The following is an 18,421-nucleotide window of genomic DNA, read 5'->3' as shown; positions in this document are numbered from 1 at the left end:
ATGTTGGCCAGGCTGGTCTCGAGCTCCTGACCTCAAGTGATCCACCCGCCTCAGCCTTCCAAAGTGTTGGGATTACAGGCGTGAGCCACTGCACCTGGCCCTCTTTACTCTTATTATATAGTGATAGGATCTTGCTCTGTTGCCTAGGCTGGAGTGCAGTGATACTCACTGCAGCCTCAACCTGCAGGGCTCAAGTGATCTCCTGCCTTAGCCTCCCAAATAGCTGGGACTACAGACCTGAGCCAACGCCCCCCACCTCTTTACTCTTATTTTATTTTACATTTATTTATTTATTGAGACAGAGTCTCACTGTGTTGCCCAGGCTGGAGTGCAATGGTGTCATCTTGGCTCACTGCAACCTCCGCCTCCTGGGTTCAAGTGATTCTCCTGCCTCAGCCTCCCAAGTCCCTGGGATTACAGGCACGCGCCACCATACCTGGCTAGTTATTTTTGTATTTTTAGTAGAGACGGGGTTTCGCCATGTTGGCCAGGCTGGTCTCAAACTCCTGACCTCAGGTGATCCACCTGCCTCAGCCTCCCAAAGTGCTGGGATTCCAGGCGTGAGCCGCTGTGCCTGGCTTACTCTTGTCTTAGATATCACGCCAACAAGCAGCTGATTTCCCAATTTACGCAGATTCAAAGCAGCCAATTAGAAATGGGTGAGAGACTTTTGAAAAAACATAGGCATTTTCATGGCCGGGCGCGGTGGCTTACACCTGTAATCCCAGCACTTTGGGAGGCCGAGGTGGGTGGATCACGAAGTCAGGAGATCGAGACCATCCTGGCTAATACGGTGAAACCCCATCTCTACTAAAAACACAAAAAATTAGGTAGGTGTGGTGGCAGGCGCCTGTAGTCCCAGCTACTCGGGAGGCTGAGGCAGGAGAATGGCGTGAACCCAGGAGGCGGAGCTTGCAGTCAGCCAAGATCATGTCACTGCACTCCAGCCTGGGCGACAGAGCAAGACTCTGTCTCAAAAAAAAAAAAACAAAAAAAAAACGTAGGCATTCTCATAATGGTGAGGGTCATCCTGCCTCAAGAAAAGACAAACACTATCAACAACAAAAATTCAGGGGCCGGGTGTGCTGGCTCACACCTGGAATTGCAGAACTTTGGGAGACCAAGATGCGAGGATCGCTTGAGCCCAGGAGTTTGAGACCAGCCTGGGCAACCAAGTGAGACCCCATCTCTACAGAAATAAAAGTTTTAAAAAAATTAGCTGGGTGAGGTGGTGCATACCTGTAGTCTCAGCTACTTGGGAGGCTAAGGTGGGAGGATGGCTTGAGGCCAGGAGTATGAGGGTGCAGTGAACTATGCTACTGTTCTCCACCCTGGGTAACAGAGTGAGACCGTGTCTCTTAAAACAAGCAAACAAACCAAAAAGATGCAGGAACCTAAGATCCCACAGCCTGGGTTCCCTCTGGGTGCAAGCAACCTCTCCTGCGTCTTTAGGCCCTGAGTATGTTGTAGAATGACACGATGGCCGAGTAGTCTGCAAAAGAAACTGTGCATGGACTCGAGACAGCATGGACATGGTTCACGTATTCCGGAAGTATTTCTGTAGCTGTGTAGAATTTTAGAGCTGAGGATGATCCTTGATGACTAGCTCCATATTGCTTTATGGAGAAGAAACCTGAGGCCTGGGAGGTCAAGTAACCTGTCCAGACTCCCACAACCAGAGCCTGCGGCATCTGGACTGCTCAGTCAGTACAGAGCTCCAGTAACTAGGTGCACTTCAGTTATCTAGAGTAGGCGCTAATAACTTATTTCCTGTCAGAAGCCAGGTAATAAATTTTTTAGGCTTTGCATGCCAAGAAGTAAAATCTAGGATATTATATATAACAAGAGAGGAAACAAGTTTCCATGTTTTTTGTCGATGAAATTCAAATAAGGCTGGTTGTGGTGGTTCACACCTGTAATCCCAGCACTTTGGGAGGCCAAGGCAGGAGAATTGCTTGAGCCCAGGTGTTTGAGACCAGCCTGGGCAACTTAGCCAGACCCTGTCTCTATATTTTAAAATATATATTTTTATTTATTTATTTATTTTATTTTATTTTATTTTTTTTGAGACGGAGTCTCGCTGTGTCGCCCAGGCTGGAGTGCAGTGGCGCAGTCTTGGCTCACTGCAAGCTCCACCTCCCGGGTTCACACCATTCTCCTGCCTCAGCCTCTCCGAGTAGCTGGGACTACAGGCGCCCGCCACCACGTCCGGCTAATTTTTTGTATTTTTAGTAGAGACAGGGTTTCACCCTGGTCTCGATCTCCTGACCTTGTGATCCTCCCGCCTCGGCCTCCCAAAGTGCTGGGATTACAAGCGTGCGCCACCGCGCCCGGCCAAAATATATATTTTTAAAAGAAATTCGAGTAATAACTAATAACAGTTGAGTGCAAATTTTTAATACAGGTTTGTTAATAAGAAGAATGGAATGATTTTTGTAGGGATAACAATTTTGGGCCAGGTGCCATGGCTCACACCTCTAATTCCAGCACTCTTGGAGGCTGAGGTGGGAGGATCGCTTGAGTCCAGGAGATTGAGACCAGCCTGGGCAATGTGGCTAACCCCTATCTCTACAAAAAAATACTTAAAAAGTTAGCTGGGCATGGTAGGTAGTATACACCTGTAGTCCCAACTACTGTGGAGACTGAGGTGGGAGAATCACTTGAGCTCAGAAGGTTGAGGCTGGAGTGAGCTGCGATTGTGCCACTGCACTGCAGTCTGGGTGACAAAGCAAGACCCAGTCTCAAAAAAACAAAAAACAGAAAACAATTTTGTTTCATTGGGGTTCTGAGTTAGTGTTCCCAAACATCAAAATATGTTGCAAATATCCACCTGTCAGTGCTCATCTGTAACGAGATTGTATAGGTGACATCTTTGAAAATATCTTTTCACACAAATTGGTACTGCCAAGTTATATTGGTCAGGGAGCATAAATTTTGATGGAGCATATTAATCATTGGAAGACAGCATTTATAGAATTTTTTTTTTTAGATTCCCCCCTTGATATTTGCCTTTTTGCATTATTGCACTGCAGATCAGCCACTTCCAATTAAAGGTTGGATGAGAGCTGCTCAATTGTACAGTTAAATGGATTTTAAAATATGGGAGTTTCCTTCATACTTAGATCAAGATCTGAAAAACACTGCTAGGGCTAGAGCTAGCAGCTCCAAGTTTTTTTTTTTTGAGCTCAAGATTTGAACTCAAAAAAATGTGCAAAAGTTTCTCACTTGTTTTAACCTTGACAGTCTAGGAATTGTATGACGTAGATTGACATTACTTGTGATTCATACAATGTTAATTTCATTGAAATGACTTTACTGCCATATAAGTTTTGCATATAACTGCTGTTTTGCCTTATAATTTCAGATTGGCCTCATTAAGAAACATCAAGTCTGCAGCAAAAGCTAATTTCCAAAGCGATTTAGTATTTGGTAATAGTGATTGAGGGCAGTTCTTTCTTTTTTCTTTTTCTTTTTTTTTTTTTTTTTTTTTGAGATGGAGTCTCACTCTGTCACCCAGGCTGGAGTGCAGTGGCGTGATCTCGGCTCATTACAACCTCCACCTCCCAGGTTCGAGCGACTCTCCTGCCTCAGCCTCCTGAGTAGCTGGGACTACAGGCGCATGGCACCACACCCAGCTAATTTTTTGTATTTTTAGTAGAGACGGGGTTTCACCGTGTTAGCCAGGATGGTCTCGATCTCCTCACCTTGTGTTCCGCCTGCCTCGGCCTCCCACAATGGTGGGTTTACAGGCATGAGCCACCGTGCTTGGCCCTCTTTTTTTTTTTTTTTTTTTTTTTTTTTAGACTAAGAGGGCAGTACTTTTCAGTTATTCTTGTTCAGAAAAATTTTAGTATTCACTCTGAGCTCAAAATAGTCACACCAGACTTTACCACTGCTAAGCTGCTGAACTGCTGTATGGTAGGACAGTTAGGATATTCAGCTTCTATTTTTGACAAAAATCCTTAAGACCAACTTAGGTTAAGTCCATGAGAGCAGATACTGTTGACATTCCCTTGTTCGATCACATATAATAGATTCAAATTTTTTGCATAGTATCTGCTGGTGAATAATATAGTGAACAACCATGGGCTCTGACTAAGCCTTTTTCTGCCCCCCACATTCATTATAACACATCTTAGTGGATTCCACTTCAGATTGTACTAAACTTTTCTCAACTTCTTTGAAAATGCTCTTATTTGTAGTTGTTTCATGCTAATTCTTCAAACTTGGTATTGACTCCCCAAGTAAACAACAACTGAAAAGTATTCGTAACGTCTTTAGATTCATCAAGAGCCAAGGAATTGCATTCTTAAACCCTCTTGGTGGCTTCCCTCTAAATGCTTCCAAGATATGAGCGAATGCTATAGAAATTGCAGGGAAGTCCAAAGGGCTGCGCATCTCCTGTGGCTCAGTCTTATTTCATACCTGCAACATCTTTTAAGGGAAATTTGCAAGAGGGAGAATTATCAACTTAAAAAAAAATAGCCAAGGAAACCTCGACTCTTCAAGGAAGCAAGGAAACCTACTCTCCTTGGGAGTGACATCAGAGGAGGCCCAGTGTGAGTCAGGACTTCACTACCACCTGGCAGAACCAGGGAGCCCCACCCCATGTGTCAGTGGAGACCATCTGCGGTCTTCCCTCTCCAAGCTAGGGTTTGTCAGCAGAGGCCCGGGAGGGTGACTGAATCTCGCCTGACAGCAATGAATTGATACCTTCCTTCCCTATAAGCAGGTGACAGAGAATATTTAATAAAAATCAAAAGAGGCTGGATGCAATGGCTTACACCTGTAATCCCAACACTTTGGGAGGCCAAGGTGGGTGGATCACTTGAGGCCAGGAGTTTGAGACCAGTCCCAGCAACGTGGTGAGACCCTGTCTTTACTAAAAATACAAAAAAATAAATTAGCCAGGTGTGGTGGCACGTGCCTGTAATCACAGCTACTCTGGTGGCTGAGGCACGAAAATCAGTTGAACCTGGGAGGCAGAGGTTGCAGTGCACTGAGATCACAGAATTGCACTCCAGCCTGGGCAATAGAGAGAGACTCTATTTTTGAGACAAATAGGCTTAAATAAGATTCAGGATCTTAAAGTGCCCAGAATGCCCAGGATACAAAAAAATCAATCACTATACCAAGAGCCACAAAACTCTCAACTTGAGTGAGAAAAGACAGTCAACAGACACCAGCATCAAGGTGACACAGATGTTGAAATTAAGATATAAAGAAGAATGAAACAGATGTCTTAGAACCAAAACATACAATAGTCAAAATAGGAAACTGGATGACTCCACAGCAAAATGGAGAAGACAGGAGAGAATCCGTGAACTTGAGGTTAGAGCAGTAGAAATTACCTAACTTGAACAACAGAAAATAGACTGAAAACCAAAACAAATGAACAGAGCCTCAGGATTTTGTGGGACTAATAACAAATGATCTAACTTTCATGTCACCAAAGTCCCAGGAGAAGAAGAGAAAGAGAGTGAGGCTGGGAAGTTATTTAAAAAATGATGGTGGCCGGGTGTGGTGGCTCACTCCTATAATCCCACCACTTTGGGAGACAGAGGTGGGCAGAATCTCAGGAGTTCGTTACCAGACTGGGCAATGTGGCAAAACCCTGTCTCTACTAAAAATACAAAAATTAGCCAGGTGTGGTGAGGCACACCTGTAGTCCCACCTACTTGGGAGGCTGAGGCAGGAGGATCCCTTGAGCCCAGGAAGTTGAGGCTGCAGTGAACAGTGATTGCACCACTACACCTCCAGCCTGGCGTGATAGAGTGAGACCTTGTCTCCTTAAAAAAAAAAAAAAAAAGAAAAGGTTGCTGTATTTTGCAAAATACATAAATCTAAAGATTCAAGAAACTGAGTGAACCCCACAGAAGGTAAACACAAATCTGCACCAACATCTCAGTATAGATAATAAACTTCCTGGGCACTCTGGCTACTCTGGCTGTGGAGCGATCTGTCTGAGTCACTCTTGGACACTGCTTTTTAACAGGACACCTTGGAGAGTGTAGTGTTCCCCGAGTACCTCTCAGTCTCGGAGTTGTGCTGTCAGGCAACAGTAGGGTATGGTTCCATGAGGGTTTTCCCTCATCTTGAAGCCACTAAACCTTGGCAGAGGGGTTTGTGAACCTGCATGACCCTGCTCCCCCTGCAGCCAGAAGGTGCAGCCCCTGGTGCCAGAGCCTTGTCTAAGTGGTCGTGACGTGACAGTGACAGCTAAAGGGTTGACTAAATTACATGTTTTATTCCTCTTTCCTTTCTTGTTACTGCTTTCATTGGGGTGTCTGACTCACCCCAATATCAGTGCTGAGTCGGTTGCTCAATCTTTTTTACTGACCAGAAGTTGCAAACAGTAAATACAAAACTGCAAATACTTCCTGGAAGATAACCTGTTCCAGTGTTGCAAACGGTTGGCCTCAAAGAGCCCTTGTGTTCTTGCGTCATTCTCCCTTTCAGAAGCTGGTGAGGCTCCTGCCAGTGCCCCCCAGCCTGTGTGCTCCCTGATTTATTTGTCCATCTTGCTCGGTGGTGTGCGGGAGGGACTGGAGCTGTTGCCCTTGATTGCTACCTTGGTGGGAACCAGCCAGCTACCGAAATTGACAAGGAATCATGGTCAAGCTATACATGCATAGTTTTTACCCTTCTCTGTCTGTATGTTGTATTTTATAATAATGAAAACTTAGGTAGAGACCTAACTTATAGTAAAAGATCCAGTCAGATCTGCTCTATTTAGAGTTGGGGAGATCTATTTGGCTGGTATTCTGACACATGCCTTTTTCCGTGGCTAATTTTTTCTTTAGACAGGATCTCACTCTGTTGCCTAGACTAGAGTGCAGTGGTGTGATTATGGCTCACTGCAACCTCAACCTCCTGGGCTCAAGTCATCCTCCTACCTCAGCCTGCCACATAGCTGGGACTACAGGCGCGCACCATCACACCTGGCTAACTTTTGTATTTTGTGGTAGAAGTGGGGTCTTGCAGTGTTACCCAGGTTGGTCTCAAACTCCTGAGCTCAAGTAATCTGCCCGCCTTGGCCTCCCAAAGTGCTGAGATTACAGGCATGAGCCACCGCACCCAGCTCTGGACCTAATTTTACAGATGAGAACATCAAAGCCTTCTGTTGGTAAGGGGTGTGTCTGGGGTCCCAGCCAGCTGGCGTGGCAGGGCTGTAGCAAGAGCCTGGTCTAGTTCTTGTTTGCTGTTTGGATCGATACTGTGTTTGGCCCCATGAGCTGTGCCTTGTCCCCTGTTCTTTTTGCTGAAGGTATAAAGAAGAAACTCAGAGATTAAAGACTCTTTCAGGCAGAAGGCTCACACAGTCTTCCAGAACCTCCTCGGAGCGCCTGTAGGGACTACCTGACCCGGAAGAGAGTTGTCAGTCAAGACAGCCAGAGTTTTCCCATCACAGTATTTGGTATAGCAGAGGTGGCTCCCAAACTGTGCCAGGGCACTGCAGCAAACTCACAAGTGATCATTCTCAAATGCAGCGGACACTCAAGTCTGTTGAACTCCATGCGAAGTGCTAGCTTGGGGCAGTTCACATTTCCAACATGAGATCCTTGCTGCATTCCTTCTTAGGATTTTACATCTTTGCGAAGCTGGGTTTGCAGTGGTTGTTCAGACCTAACTATACGTGGAACTGTTAGGCATTTTCTTTTTGGCCTACGGATACCATTAAAAATTTGCTGAGATACCAGGGGCTCCACAAACGAAGGACGTTTGGGATCTGTCCAGACAGGTACACTAGAAGCCCAATGTGTGTTTTATTTGTTGATTGATGGATTGATTGATTGAGATAAAGTCTTGCTGTGTTGCCCAGGCTGGAGTGCAAGTGGCACGATCTTGGCTCACTGCAACCTCCGCCTCCAGGGTTCAAGCAGTTCTCCTGCCTCAGCCTCCCAAATAGCTGGGATTACAGGTGTGTGCCACCATGACCTGCACGCAGCACCACACCCTGCACGCAGCACCACGCCCAGCTAATTTTTGTATTTTTAGTAGAGACGGGGTTTCACCATGTTGGCCAGACTGGCCTCAAACTCCTGACCTCAAGTGATGTGCCTGCCTCAGCCTCCCAAAGTGCTGGGATTACAGGCGTGAGCCACTGCGGCTGGCCCCAACGTGTGTTTTAAATCTTTGCACTTAATGTTTTTGATTCTTGCACATTTTATGTTGCACATGTCATAATACATTCACCGATTCCCTTCATTCCCTTGAGTAGTTACTGCGCACTGGATTCTGCGCCAAGGAAGTGTGTGCTGGGGTGGGGATGATGGAGCTGAAGTCTGAAGAATGAGTACGAAGCTTCGAGAGGAGGAGCATCTCAGACACCTGTCAGGCTCTGGGGCAGGACCGCAGAGGTGCAAGCTGGAGAGTGGCTCAGGGTGGGGCTGGAGAGATGGGTGTGTGTCTGTGTGCGCATCAAGGGGAAAATGGTTAAGTTTCTTAACCCTGGGGCTCATTTGTGGCGTCAGCTCCCAGGCACACTGCTTGGATCCTGGGATTCCTCCAAGCTTAACCTCCTTGAGAGGCCTTCCTTTCCCACCGCATGCCAGACACAGAGGTGCCTGAGATGCTGTTCTTCCCTCAAGGAGCTCACACCAAGTGAGAGAGAGACCCATGTCCTAAGTAGAGGGCGGTGAGCACAGCCTGGTGGGAAGCTGGGCCTGTTTCTCATTTTGCCCCTCGGGTGAGATGCTTACCCCTTGTAGCCTCATCTGTAGCTCAGGGCCTTGGATAAAGTGGTGGCTAGGTCCTTCCCACTGCACCTGTCTTCTCTCAGAAGTAGTTTGATATTTCAGAGTCAAAGCTGCTGGGAACATTCTCGTTCTGTGGAGCCTCCAGGCTGAGCGCTGGGAGTGCCCAGTGTGCTGGTCGGGGCTGGGGGGCACTCAGGGCTAAGCCCCACCCCTGTTGGCTGCAGGAAGTCAGTCACAGCCTCAAGGAGCAGCTCCTGTTCCTTTCCTTGGTGTTGCATGTTAGTTTCCTTAGAGGCGTGAGACTGTGGTCCTGACTCTGAACTCAGGGAAGAGGCTGAAAGAAGCTGTGAGTGCAGGTGTTAGAGATAGGCAGCGTGAAGAGGAGGGAATAGAGTCAGCCTCACAGACTGTCCTGATGGAGTTGCAGTGTGGTTTTCAGATTATAAAGGCATTCCATAGTCTGTATGCCAGGCACTGCCAATCCAGGTACCCGAAAATCGGAAGGTTCTTGCCTTCTGTTCACGTTTATTTATTCGACAAATCGACATAAATGATCATTATATGCCAGTCTGTGAACTAAGCCAAGTCCCTGTCCTTGTGGGGCTGACCCTCTAGTCAGGGAGAGAGCCAGTGGTGGGGTAATGTATAATATAATGTCAGGTAGGGATAAGCTCAGTTGAGGGGTTAAAGGGTGGGGATTGTGGCCAGGAGGCAGTCGTAGAGTCTGTTCTCAGGCAAAGTCTCTCTGAGATGGTGACATCTGAGCAGAAACTTAAACGAGGGAGTGAGTTTTGCAAATAACGAGATGGCCATGTGCAAAGGCCCTGAAACAGAAGGAGGCCAGTGTGACCTGCAAGGTGTGAGGAAGGGGAGTGTAGTAAGAAATATGGGTGGTGGGAGTGGATTCTGAGGGCCAGATCGTAATGGGCCTTATGAGCTGTATAAGGACTTCAGGGCTTTGTTGTTGTTGTTGTTTTTGAGATGGAGTCTTGCTCTGTCGCCCACGCTGGAGTGCAGTGGCGTGATCTCAGCTCACTACAGTCTCTGCCTCCCAGGTTCAAGCGATTTTCCTGCCTCAGCCTCCCCAAGTAGCTGGGGCTACAGGCATGCACCACCACACCTGGCTAATTTCTGTATTTTTAGTAGAGACGGAGTTTCGCTATGTTGGCCAGGCTGGTCTTGAACTCCTGACCTCGTGATCCGCCCGCCTCGGCCTCCCAAAGTGCTGGGATTACAGGCGTGAGCCACTGTGCCTGGCCACTTTAGGTTTTTGTATGAAGTATGATGTGAAGACATCTCAGGGTTTTTTGTCGTTGTTGTTGTTTGAGATGGAGTCTCACTCTGTTCCCCAGGCTGGAGTCTGGAGTGCAGTGATGTAAGCTCACTGCAACCTCCGCTTCCTGGGTTCAAGTGATTCTCCAGCCTCAGCCTCCTGAGTAGCTGGGATTACAGGCGCATGCCACTGCATCCGGCTAATTTTTGTATTTTTAGTAGAGACAGGGTTTCGCCATTTTGGCCAGGCTGGTCTCAAACTCCTGACCTCAGGTGATCCACCTGCCTCGGCCTCCCAAAGTGCTGGGATTACAGGTGTGAGCCACCGTGCCCAGCCCATCTCGGGGTTTTGATCAGGGAGGGGACATGACCTGACTTATTATTTTTTTTTTGAGACGGAATCTTGCTCTGTCGCATAGGCTGGAGTGCAGTGGCACAATCTCGGCTCACTGCAAGCTCTGCCTTCCGGGTTCACACCGTTCTCCCACCTCAGCCTCCCTCCTCCTGTAGCTGGGACTACAGGCACCTGCCACTACGCCCGGCTAGTAGAGACGGGGTTTCACTGTGTTAGCCAGGATGGTCTCGATCTCCTGACCTCATGATCCACCCGCCTCGGCCTCCCAAAGTGCTGGGATTACAGGTATGGGCCACCGTGCCCGGACGACCTGACTTACTTTTTAAAGCATCCCCCTGTCTGCTGTGTGGGGAATGGCCCGTCTATCAGGATTCTCTTGCGGTGATTACGTAGGGGCAGATGTACCACTAACCTCACTCCCAGCATCGTCGATTTATTAATAGAAACTGCCACGAGTTATGCAATCAGCTTGAGTCTGCGTTGAGAAGGACTTCGCATCATGGGCATTAGATCTCTTCTGGAAAATGAGGGGACCGGTCACTTGGGGAGTTAGAAGGGAGGAGGGTGAGGGACAGGGAGCTGGAGTTTCTTGGCTGCTGCCTTGTGATGGATAACAGCTAGGGGAGCTCCTGTGTCACCATGACACTCCCGACTGGTTCCAGTGGGGCCCTGAGTGTCTGCTGCCTCATGACTGTATGGGACAAGTCCTTCCAGAATCTGTCAGAGCAGATCCTAAATGCCTCTCTGTCTGGTTCTATGAAAATGTGACAGGTGGCTCATAAGCTTGACAGAGATCCTGATATGACTAGCATTAAGTAAATATTAAATGTGTTTATAAGATTAAATATAAATAGTTTTCTCTGGGGACAACAGAATTCACCTTGTCCTTTAATGTCATATCAAAAAAGCTGGCCAGGTGCGGTGGCTCACGCCTGTCATCCCAGCACTTTGGGAGGCTGAGGCAGGCGGATCACGAGGTCAGGAGTTTGAGACCAGCCTGACCAACATGGTGAAACTCCATCTCTACTAAAAATACAAAAAATTAGACGAGTGTGGTGGCGCATGCCTGTAATCCCAACTGCTCAGGAGGCTGAGGCAGGAGAATTGCTTGAACCCAGGAGGCGGAGGTTGCAGTGAACCGAGATCGTGCCACTGCACTCCAGCCTAGGTGACAGAGTGAGGCTGTGTCCCCCCAGAAAAAAAAAAGTCATATCAAAAAAGCCAAATTGAGGCCAGGCACAGTGGCTCACGCCTGTAATCCCAGAGCTTTGGGAGGCCGAAGCAGGCGGATCAACTGAGGTCAGGAGTTCGAGACCAGCCTGGCCGACATGGTGAAACCCTGTCTCTACTAAAAATACAAAATTAGCCAGGTGTGGTGGCGGGCACGTGTAGTCCCAGGTACCCTGGAGGCTGAGGCAAGAGAATCGCTTGAACCCAGGAGGCGAAGGTTGCAGTGAGTCGAGATGGTGCCATTGCACTCTAGCCAGGGCGACAGAGAGAGACTCTTATCTCAAAAAAATAAAAAAGAAGAAAGCTAAATTGAGATGAACTCAAGCCATTGGAAAAGTATCTCAGATTAGTGAGAAAGCAAAGACCCAAGCTTGCGGGCCTGTTCTGAATGGCCTGTTCCCAGCAGGTTGTGTAGCGGTAGACCGATGCCCACACCCCTCGGATGCCGTGGCTTCCCAGACCAGCCCCGTGGTTTCCTGGTGCCAGTGACAGCCATCAGCAGTCAGCTAGAACATAGTCTCTCATTGCCTAATTGCTGACACATGACTAAGGCTTTCCTGATTGAGTCTGGGTGCTCTGGTTGTGGTGAAAAACCCAGTCGGTCATATCCATGATTGCAAAATGGAATAGTGTGAATTTCAGGGCTGAGCCCAGCCTCCTTGGTAAGCAGCAGAAGCTGCTGTTTCAGGGACTCTCACTTGGACCTTTGTTGACTCATGTCACGTCTGCCTACCAGGTGTCCTGGTGGACCAGTTGAGCATCTTTCAAGGGAACTAGGCTGGTGACATGGGGGTTCCCCAAGACTGCCTCTGATTCAGTGATTCACCAGGACTCACAGAACTCAGAAAAGCTTTTTGCTTACAATGACAGTTTATTACAGCAAAATGATGGAAACTAATACCAGCAAAGGTCAAAGACACACAGGGCGGAGTCCAGGAGAGGCCAGATGTGAGTGTCCAGGTGGTTACACACGAGTTTCCATCATTGCTAGTCACACTTAATTCTCCCAGCAACGATGTGTGAGAGCGCATATGAAGAACTGACATCCAGGGAAGGTCACCCAAGCCAAGGTGTCCGGGGTTTTTATGGGTGGGTCAGTTGTGTAGGCATGGAGCGTCTGGGTCTCAAGGCTTACCTACTCCATCTCTAGTACCCACAGATGTCAGACTGATACAGTGCGATTCAAAACCCCAGGCACAGGGGCTCACGCCTATAATCCCAGTGCTTTGGGAGGCCAAGCCAGGAGAACCACGTGAGTCCAGGAGTCTGAGACCAGCCTGGGCAACATAGCGAGGCCCTGTCAGTAGAAAAAAAATTTAAAAATTAGTGCAGTGGCACACCCCAGTAATCATAGAAGTTCTACTTGGAAGGCTGAGAGGATCACTTGAGCCCAGGAGTTTGAGGCTACAGTGAGCCGTGGTCGCACCACGGCACTCAGCCTGGGTGACAGAGCCAGACTTTGTCTCTTAAAAAAAAAAACAAACGAAAAAAGACGCCCAGGCATAGGAAAGCAGGCATTCACCATAAATCTCATTGTTAACAGGAACTACCTTCATAGCCCAAGGTCTTAGGAATACAGAGACACTCTTGCTAGGCAGGATAGTCCAAGGCTTGTGAATATCAGGAGCCACTCAAGGGCCAGGCCTGGAGACTTGGAACATGCAGGGTTTAGGGCAACCCCCGCCAGTCACACAGTTGGGGAAAGGGTTTGCTGCAAAGTGGTCCCCTCTTGCGTGGACTCCCTCCTGCCCCCGGTGCAGTGTCCTTATGGGATTGGAGGATGTTCCAGCGCACTGAAAGTCAGTGGCTGTCATTCTCTCTGTCTGCCAGGGACCCAGTCCCAGCTGCTGCCTTAGCTTGCACCCCAGGACCACCCTGGGCTGGTGCTGACACCACTGGGGGCCGTCTGTTATGTCAGCCCCAGTCCAAGGCTGTGGCTGTCTTGGCAGGAACCTGGCTGAGTGAGCCCCTTCTCCTACCCAGTGCAGTGACCATTTCCTGCAGCCCCAGGGGCATGAGGCCCAGCATTGAGGTGGGCACCCCAGCCAGCCTCAGGGGCACCCTGCTACCCTCTGCTGACGTCTGCTGTTTCTGTCTCCTAACAGTTTCATGATCAACATGGGGGACTCCCACGTGGACACCAGCTCCACCGTGTCCGAGGCGGTGGCCGAAGAAGTATCTCTTTTCAGCATGACGGACATGATTCTGTTTTCACTGATCGTAGGTCTCCTAACCTACTGGTTCCTCTTTAGAAAGAAAAAAGAAGAAGTCCCCGAGTTCACCAAAATTCAGACATCGTAAGTGCCGCCTCTCAGCCTCCTCTCTCTGTCCCTCTTCTGTCACCACTCCGAGCAGTGTCCTGCACGCGGGCCTCAGGCTGAAGGAAGCAAGGCTCCTTGTAGCATTTCGGGGCGACTCTTGGGTTATGCCTTCTTGCTAGATTGTGCTTGAGCTCTCACTTAATCGTCTCTTATGTGGGGTTTATAAGGCCCTTTTCTATCTGCTGTTTATATGACCTTCACAGGAAGCATTGCGAAAATGACACCAGTTTACAGATTGAGAACCGGGGGCTCAAGGATGTTAACGGGCCTGCCAGGGTCATTAGCCAGCAGTAGCAGTGCTAGAGCTGGAACCCTTTTTTCCCTTTATTTATTTATTTATTTGGAGACGTGGTCTCACTGTATTGCCCAGGCTGGAGTGCAATGGCGGTGGCATGATCAAGGTTCACTACAATCTCCACCTCCCAGGCTTAGGCAATCTTCCCACCTCACCCTCCCGAGTAGCTGGGACTAAAGGTGTGCACCACTATGCCCAGCTAATTTTTTTTTTTTTTTTTTTTTTTTGAGGTAGAATCTTGTTCTTTCATCCAGTCTGGAGTACAGTGGTGCTCGGCTCACTGCAACCTCTGCCTCCCAGGCTCAAGCAATTCTTCTGCCTCAGCCTCCTGAGTAGATGGGATTACAGGTACCCGCCACCAAGCCTGGCTATTTTTTGTATTTTTAGTAGAGATGGGGTTTCACCATGTTGGCCAGGCTGGTCTCGAACTCCTGACCTCAAGTGATCCGCCCACCTCAGCCTCCCAAAGTGCTGGGATTACAGGCATGAGCCGTTGCGCCCAGTCAATGTTTGTATTTTTTTATAGAGACAGGGATTTGCCATGTTGCCCAGGCTGGTCTCGAACTCCTGGACTCAAGCGATCCGCACACCTTGGTCTCCCAAAGTGTCAGGATTACAGGCATGAGCCACTGTACCTAGCCTAGAATTGGCATTTTAAAGTCTTTTTAAGGCTGTAGCCACCTGGAAGGCTGTGTGCTAATGAGCACAAAATCTTTGGACAGGCCATATTTTGTTGCTCTTTTAAACTTTTCGTGAAGCTTCCTTTTAAGAATAAGTGAAAAAGATGGATTAGTTAAAAGAAAAACGTTAAGGAAATAATAGTACAGATGGTATGTAGATAGGAAAAAATGATACCGAAGGTCCGCCTAAGTGACTGCATCCCTGTCTCTCCAAGATTGATTTCCATAAGCCACACGGAAAAGTCATTCTCCAGACTTTAGGGTCCTGCAGCCAGAATCACTTCCTGCGCATACGCTTGGCTGTGTTTAACACCAGTCTCAGACTCCAGGGGCCCACAGCTAGGTTTGAGTGGGGACCTGCCAGGTCAGGTCTGGGCCGAGGGAACTCCAGGGGCACAGGCCTGCTGCCTTCAGGGACTCCCTGGATTTGGCAAGGGGCAGGTCTCAGGGGCAGGTTTGGGAGCCATTCTCAGACCAGAACCCCTTTCATTCTGTCTGTCTGCAGGGGACCCAGTCCCAGCTGCAGCCTTAGCTTGCACCCTAGGGCCACCCTGGGCTGGTGCTGACACCAGTGGGGGCCATCTTTCATGTCAGCTCTAGTCCAAGGCTGTGGCTGTCTTAGCAGGAACAAGCCACACGGAAAAGTCATTCCCCAAGGCTGGGCATGGTGAAACATGTGGCTCACATCAAATCCCGATTCCCTATTCCAATCTGGGTATCAGCCTTCCCCGCCAGAACACTTACAGCCTTCACACAGTAAAGCGGATATTCACACAACACAATTTTTATACCATGGACAGGGAATTAGTTTTACAACTGGGTTCAGGGCCAGGCACAGTGGCTCACGTCTGTAATTCCAGCACTTTGGGAGGCCGAGGCGGGAGAAATCACTTGAGGTCAGGAGTTCGAGACCAGCCTGGCCAACATGGCAAAACCCCGTCTCTACTGAAAATACGAAAACTAACTGGGCGTGGTGGTGCATGCCTGTAATTTCAGCTACTAGGGAAGCTGAGGCAGAAGAATCGCTTGAACCCAGGAGGCAGAGGTTGCAGTGAGCCAAGAATGCGCCACTGCATTCCAGCCTGGGAGACAGAGTCCGTCTCAAAGCAAAACAAAACAAAACAAAACAAAACTGGGTTCAATCTTATCTCCATCATTGACTCACTGAGCAAACATTTCCTAGGGCCCTACCTACAGTGTCCCAGACACTATGCTAAGGTGTGTGGCCGCAGTCATGAAGAAAATAGGTGAATGCTGTCTTCCTCAAGACAGTGGTGGGTGAACCCTGGGCGAGACGTTAACCTCATTCTGCCTCAGTTTCCTCATCTGCTAAATGGAGGCAGTATTCCCAATCTTGTGGGGCTTTTGTCTTAAATGAGGAAGAGTTTATAAACTCACCTAGCACTGTCCCTGAGGGATAGGAGCTGTGTAGTGTTTGCGTTGATCGTATTTTATGCCAGGCATTATGACGGGCACGATCAGGACCACAGAGCTGGCATTTACGTTAAGCTGGAAAATGAGGGTGTTGCAACATACTTTTTTTTTTTTTTTTTGAGACAGACTTTCGCTCTTGTCACCCAGGCTGGAGTGCAGTGGCGCAATCTTGGCTCACTGCGACCTCCACCTCCCGGGTTCAGGCGATTCTCGTGCCTCAGTCTCCCGAGTACCTGGGACTACAGATGTGCACCACCACACCCGGCTAATTTTTGTATTTTTAATAGAGATGGGGTTTCACCATGTTGGCCAGGCTGGTCTCAAACTCCCGACCTCAGGTGAGCCGCCTGCCTCTGCCTCCCAAAGTGCTGGGATTATAGGCGTGAGCCACCGCACCCGGCCATAACGTACTTTTTAGAAATGCTCTGTGAACTGCTTTAACCTACATTGTCTAATCAGGGCCTCCTTGCAACAGTGTGGTGCGTTAGGCAGCATGGGTTGCCTCATTTCTGCTCTCAGAGAGGTTATGGGATGTGCCCAGGGCACAGGCTGGAGAGACAGGCTCCGCCAGCTCTAAGAGAGAAGGAATTGGTGCGGGGATCAGACCTTGTCCTGCAGGAGGGGTGTTGGGCAGGTTCTTAAAGGTAGAGCCACACCCTGAGGCTGAGAGGACTTTAGAGCAGAGGGCCCGAGATAGGAAGGGCAGATTAGCTGGAATCCAGCCCATCCTGTCCAGGGCTGGTACATGGTGCATGCCTGGTGTGGAATAGTACTTTTGATAAAAAAGCGTAGTATTCAAGATAAAGAGACCAGGGTCCAGGACCCAGCTCCTGAACTGGCCCTCGTTCTCTCATCTGTAAAATGGAAGTTCCTCCCCCCGCCCTGAGTGAGGACGTGGGTTGGCCCTGGAGCCTGCGGAGCTGCCACCAACGGAGGCAACATTCCTCTCATAGCTCATCTGTTCTCGCAGTCACCTCCCTGGCCGTACAAGATGAACTTGAAATAAAACCTGTAGACTGTGGGAGCTGTGGGGTCCCAAAGCACTTGTATTTTTTTGTTGATTCTCACTGTTCCTCTTTGCCAGGATGCTGAAACTCTGTTCCCTCCACCTAATCATGATCTTCTAACCTTATGTGTGTGGAGGTCGGCAGTTTCCAGAGTCTTCTCTTCCCTCATTAAATCACGTTGGATACCTGCTGTGGCCAGGGCTTTTACCTGTACACTGTACAAGACAAGTATTTCTAGTACCATGGCTACATTCTGGACCCTGAAGTTGGGTGACTAAGGTTGAGTACTGACTCTCCCACATTAGCCATCTGACATTAGCCAGGTGACCTGATCTTTCCGAGTCTGTGTCCCCAACTGTAAGCTGGAGGTAGTAATAGTACTCACCTCATAAGGCTGTGAAAACTGAGTTAACCCATCATAGAGCTCTTTGCTCAGTTCTTGGTGCATAGTAGGCTCTCAGATGGTATGGATTGTTACTATTTATTTTGAGGCAGGGTCTCACTCTGTCGTGCAGGCTGGAATACACTGGCACGATCTTGGCTCACTGCAACCTCCGCCTCCCAGGCTCAAGAGATCCTCCCACTTTGGCCTCCCAAGTAGCTGGGACTACAGGCGCACACCACCACGCTTGGCTAATTTTTGTATTTTTTGTACAAATGGACATCTGACAATGTTGCCCAGGCTGGTCTGAAACTCCTGGGCTCAAGCAATCTGCCTGCCTCGGCCTCCCAAAGTGCTGGGATTACAGGCCTGAGCCACCGTGCCTGGCATGTGTTACTATTTTTATCCTTTTTATTAGTATCATCTCCAATCGTACAAGAGCCCTTCCCTGAAGACACGAGCAGCCCATTTTGCGGATGAAGAAACCGAGGTGCCAGGGATTGTGGAGTTTGCCCAAGGCCACCTAACTTCTAAATAGCAGCAGAGTTGGCTTTTGAATGAAGTCTGCAAGCTCCACAAGCCGTGTTTTCTCTACTTTGCCATGCTGCTCCTAATTTAGTGTTAATAGGCCTCCTAAGATAGTGTTAGTCTCCTAAGATGGTGTTAATAGGCCTGGCATGCTGGCTCACGCCTGTAATCCCAGTGCTTTGGGAGGCTGAGGCACAAAGATTGCTTGAGCCAGGAGT

General features: G+C 48.8%; 1 protein-coding gene and 1 non-coding gene across 2 annotated transcripts in view; both read left to right on the top strand.

Annotated features, from left to right (window-relative positions):
• The window catches only part of LOC100587002 (NADPH--cytochrome P450 reductase), a 70,029-nt gene that overhangs the window by 22,931 nt on the left and 28,677 nt on the right, over positions 1-18,421 (top strand). Inside the window, exon 2 of the mRNA XM_003276657.3 lies at positions 13,662-13,853. Within this exon, the coding sequence (XP_003276705.2) occupies positions 13,666-13,853 (188 nt within the window). The 5' untranslated portion in view covers positions 13,662-13,665. The remainder of the gene's footprint in view (positions 1-13,661; positions 13,854-18,421) is intronic.
• On the top strand, positions 4,302-4,436 carry LOC115831052. Its single transcript, XR_004026600.1, has one exon. It is a non-coding gene; the product is annotated as a small nucleolar RNA SNORA14 (small nucleolar RNA).

Source organism: Nomascus leucogenys, chromosome 17 (assembly GCF_006542625.1).
Source record: "Nomascus leucogenys isolate Asia chromosome 17, Asia_NLE_v1, whole genome shotgun sequence".
Lineage (NCBI taxonomy): Eukaryota > Metazoa > Chordata > Mammalia > Primates > Hylobatidae > Nomascus > Nomascus leucogenys.
The sequence above is the reverse complement of the archived record's forward strand: the minus strand, read 5'-3'. Positions and strand labels throughout refer to the sequence as shown.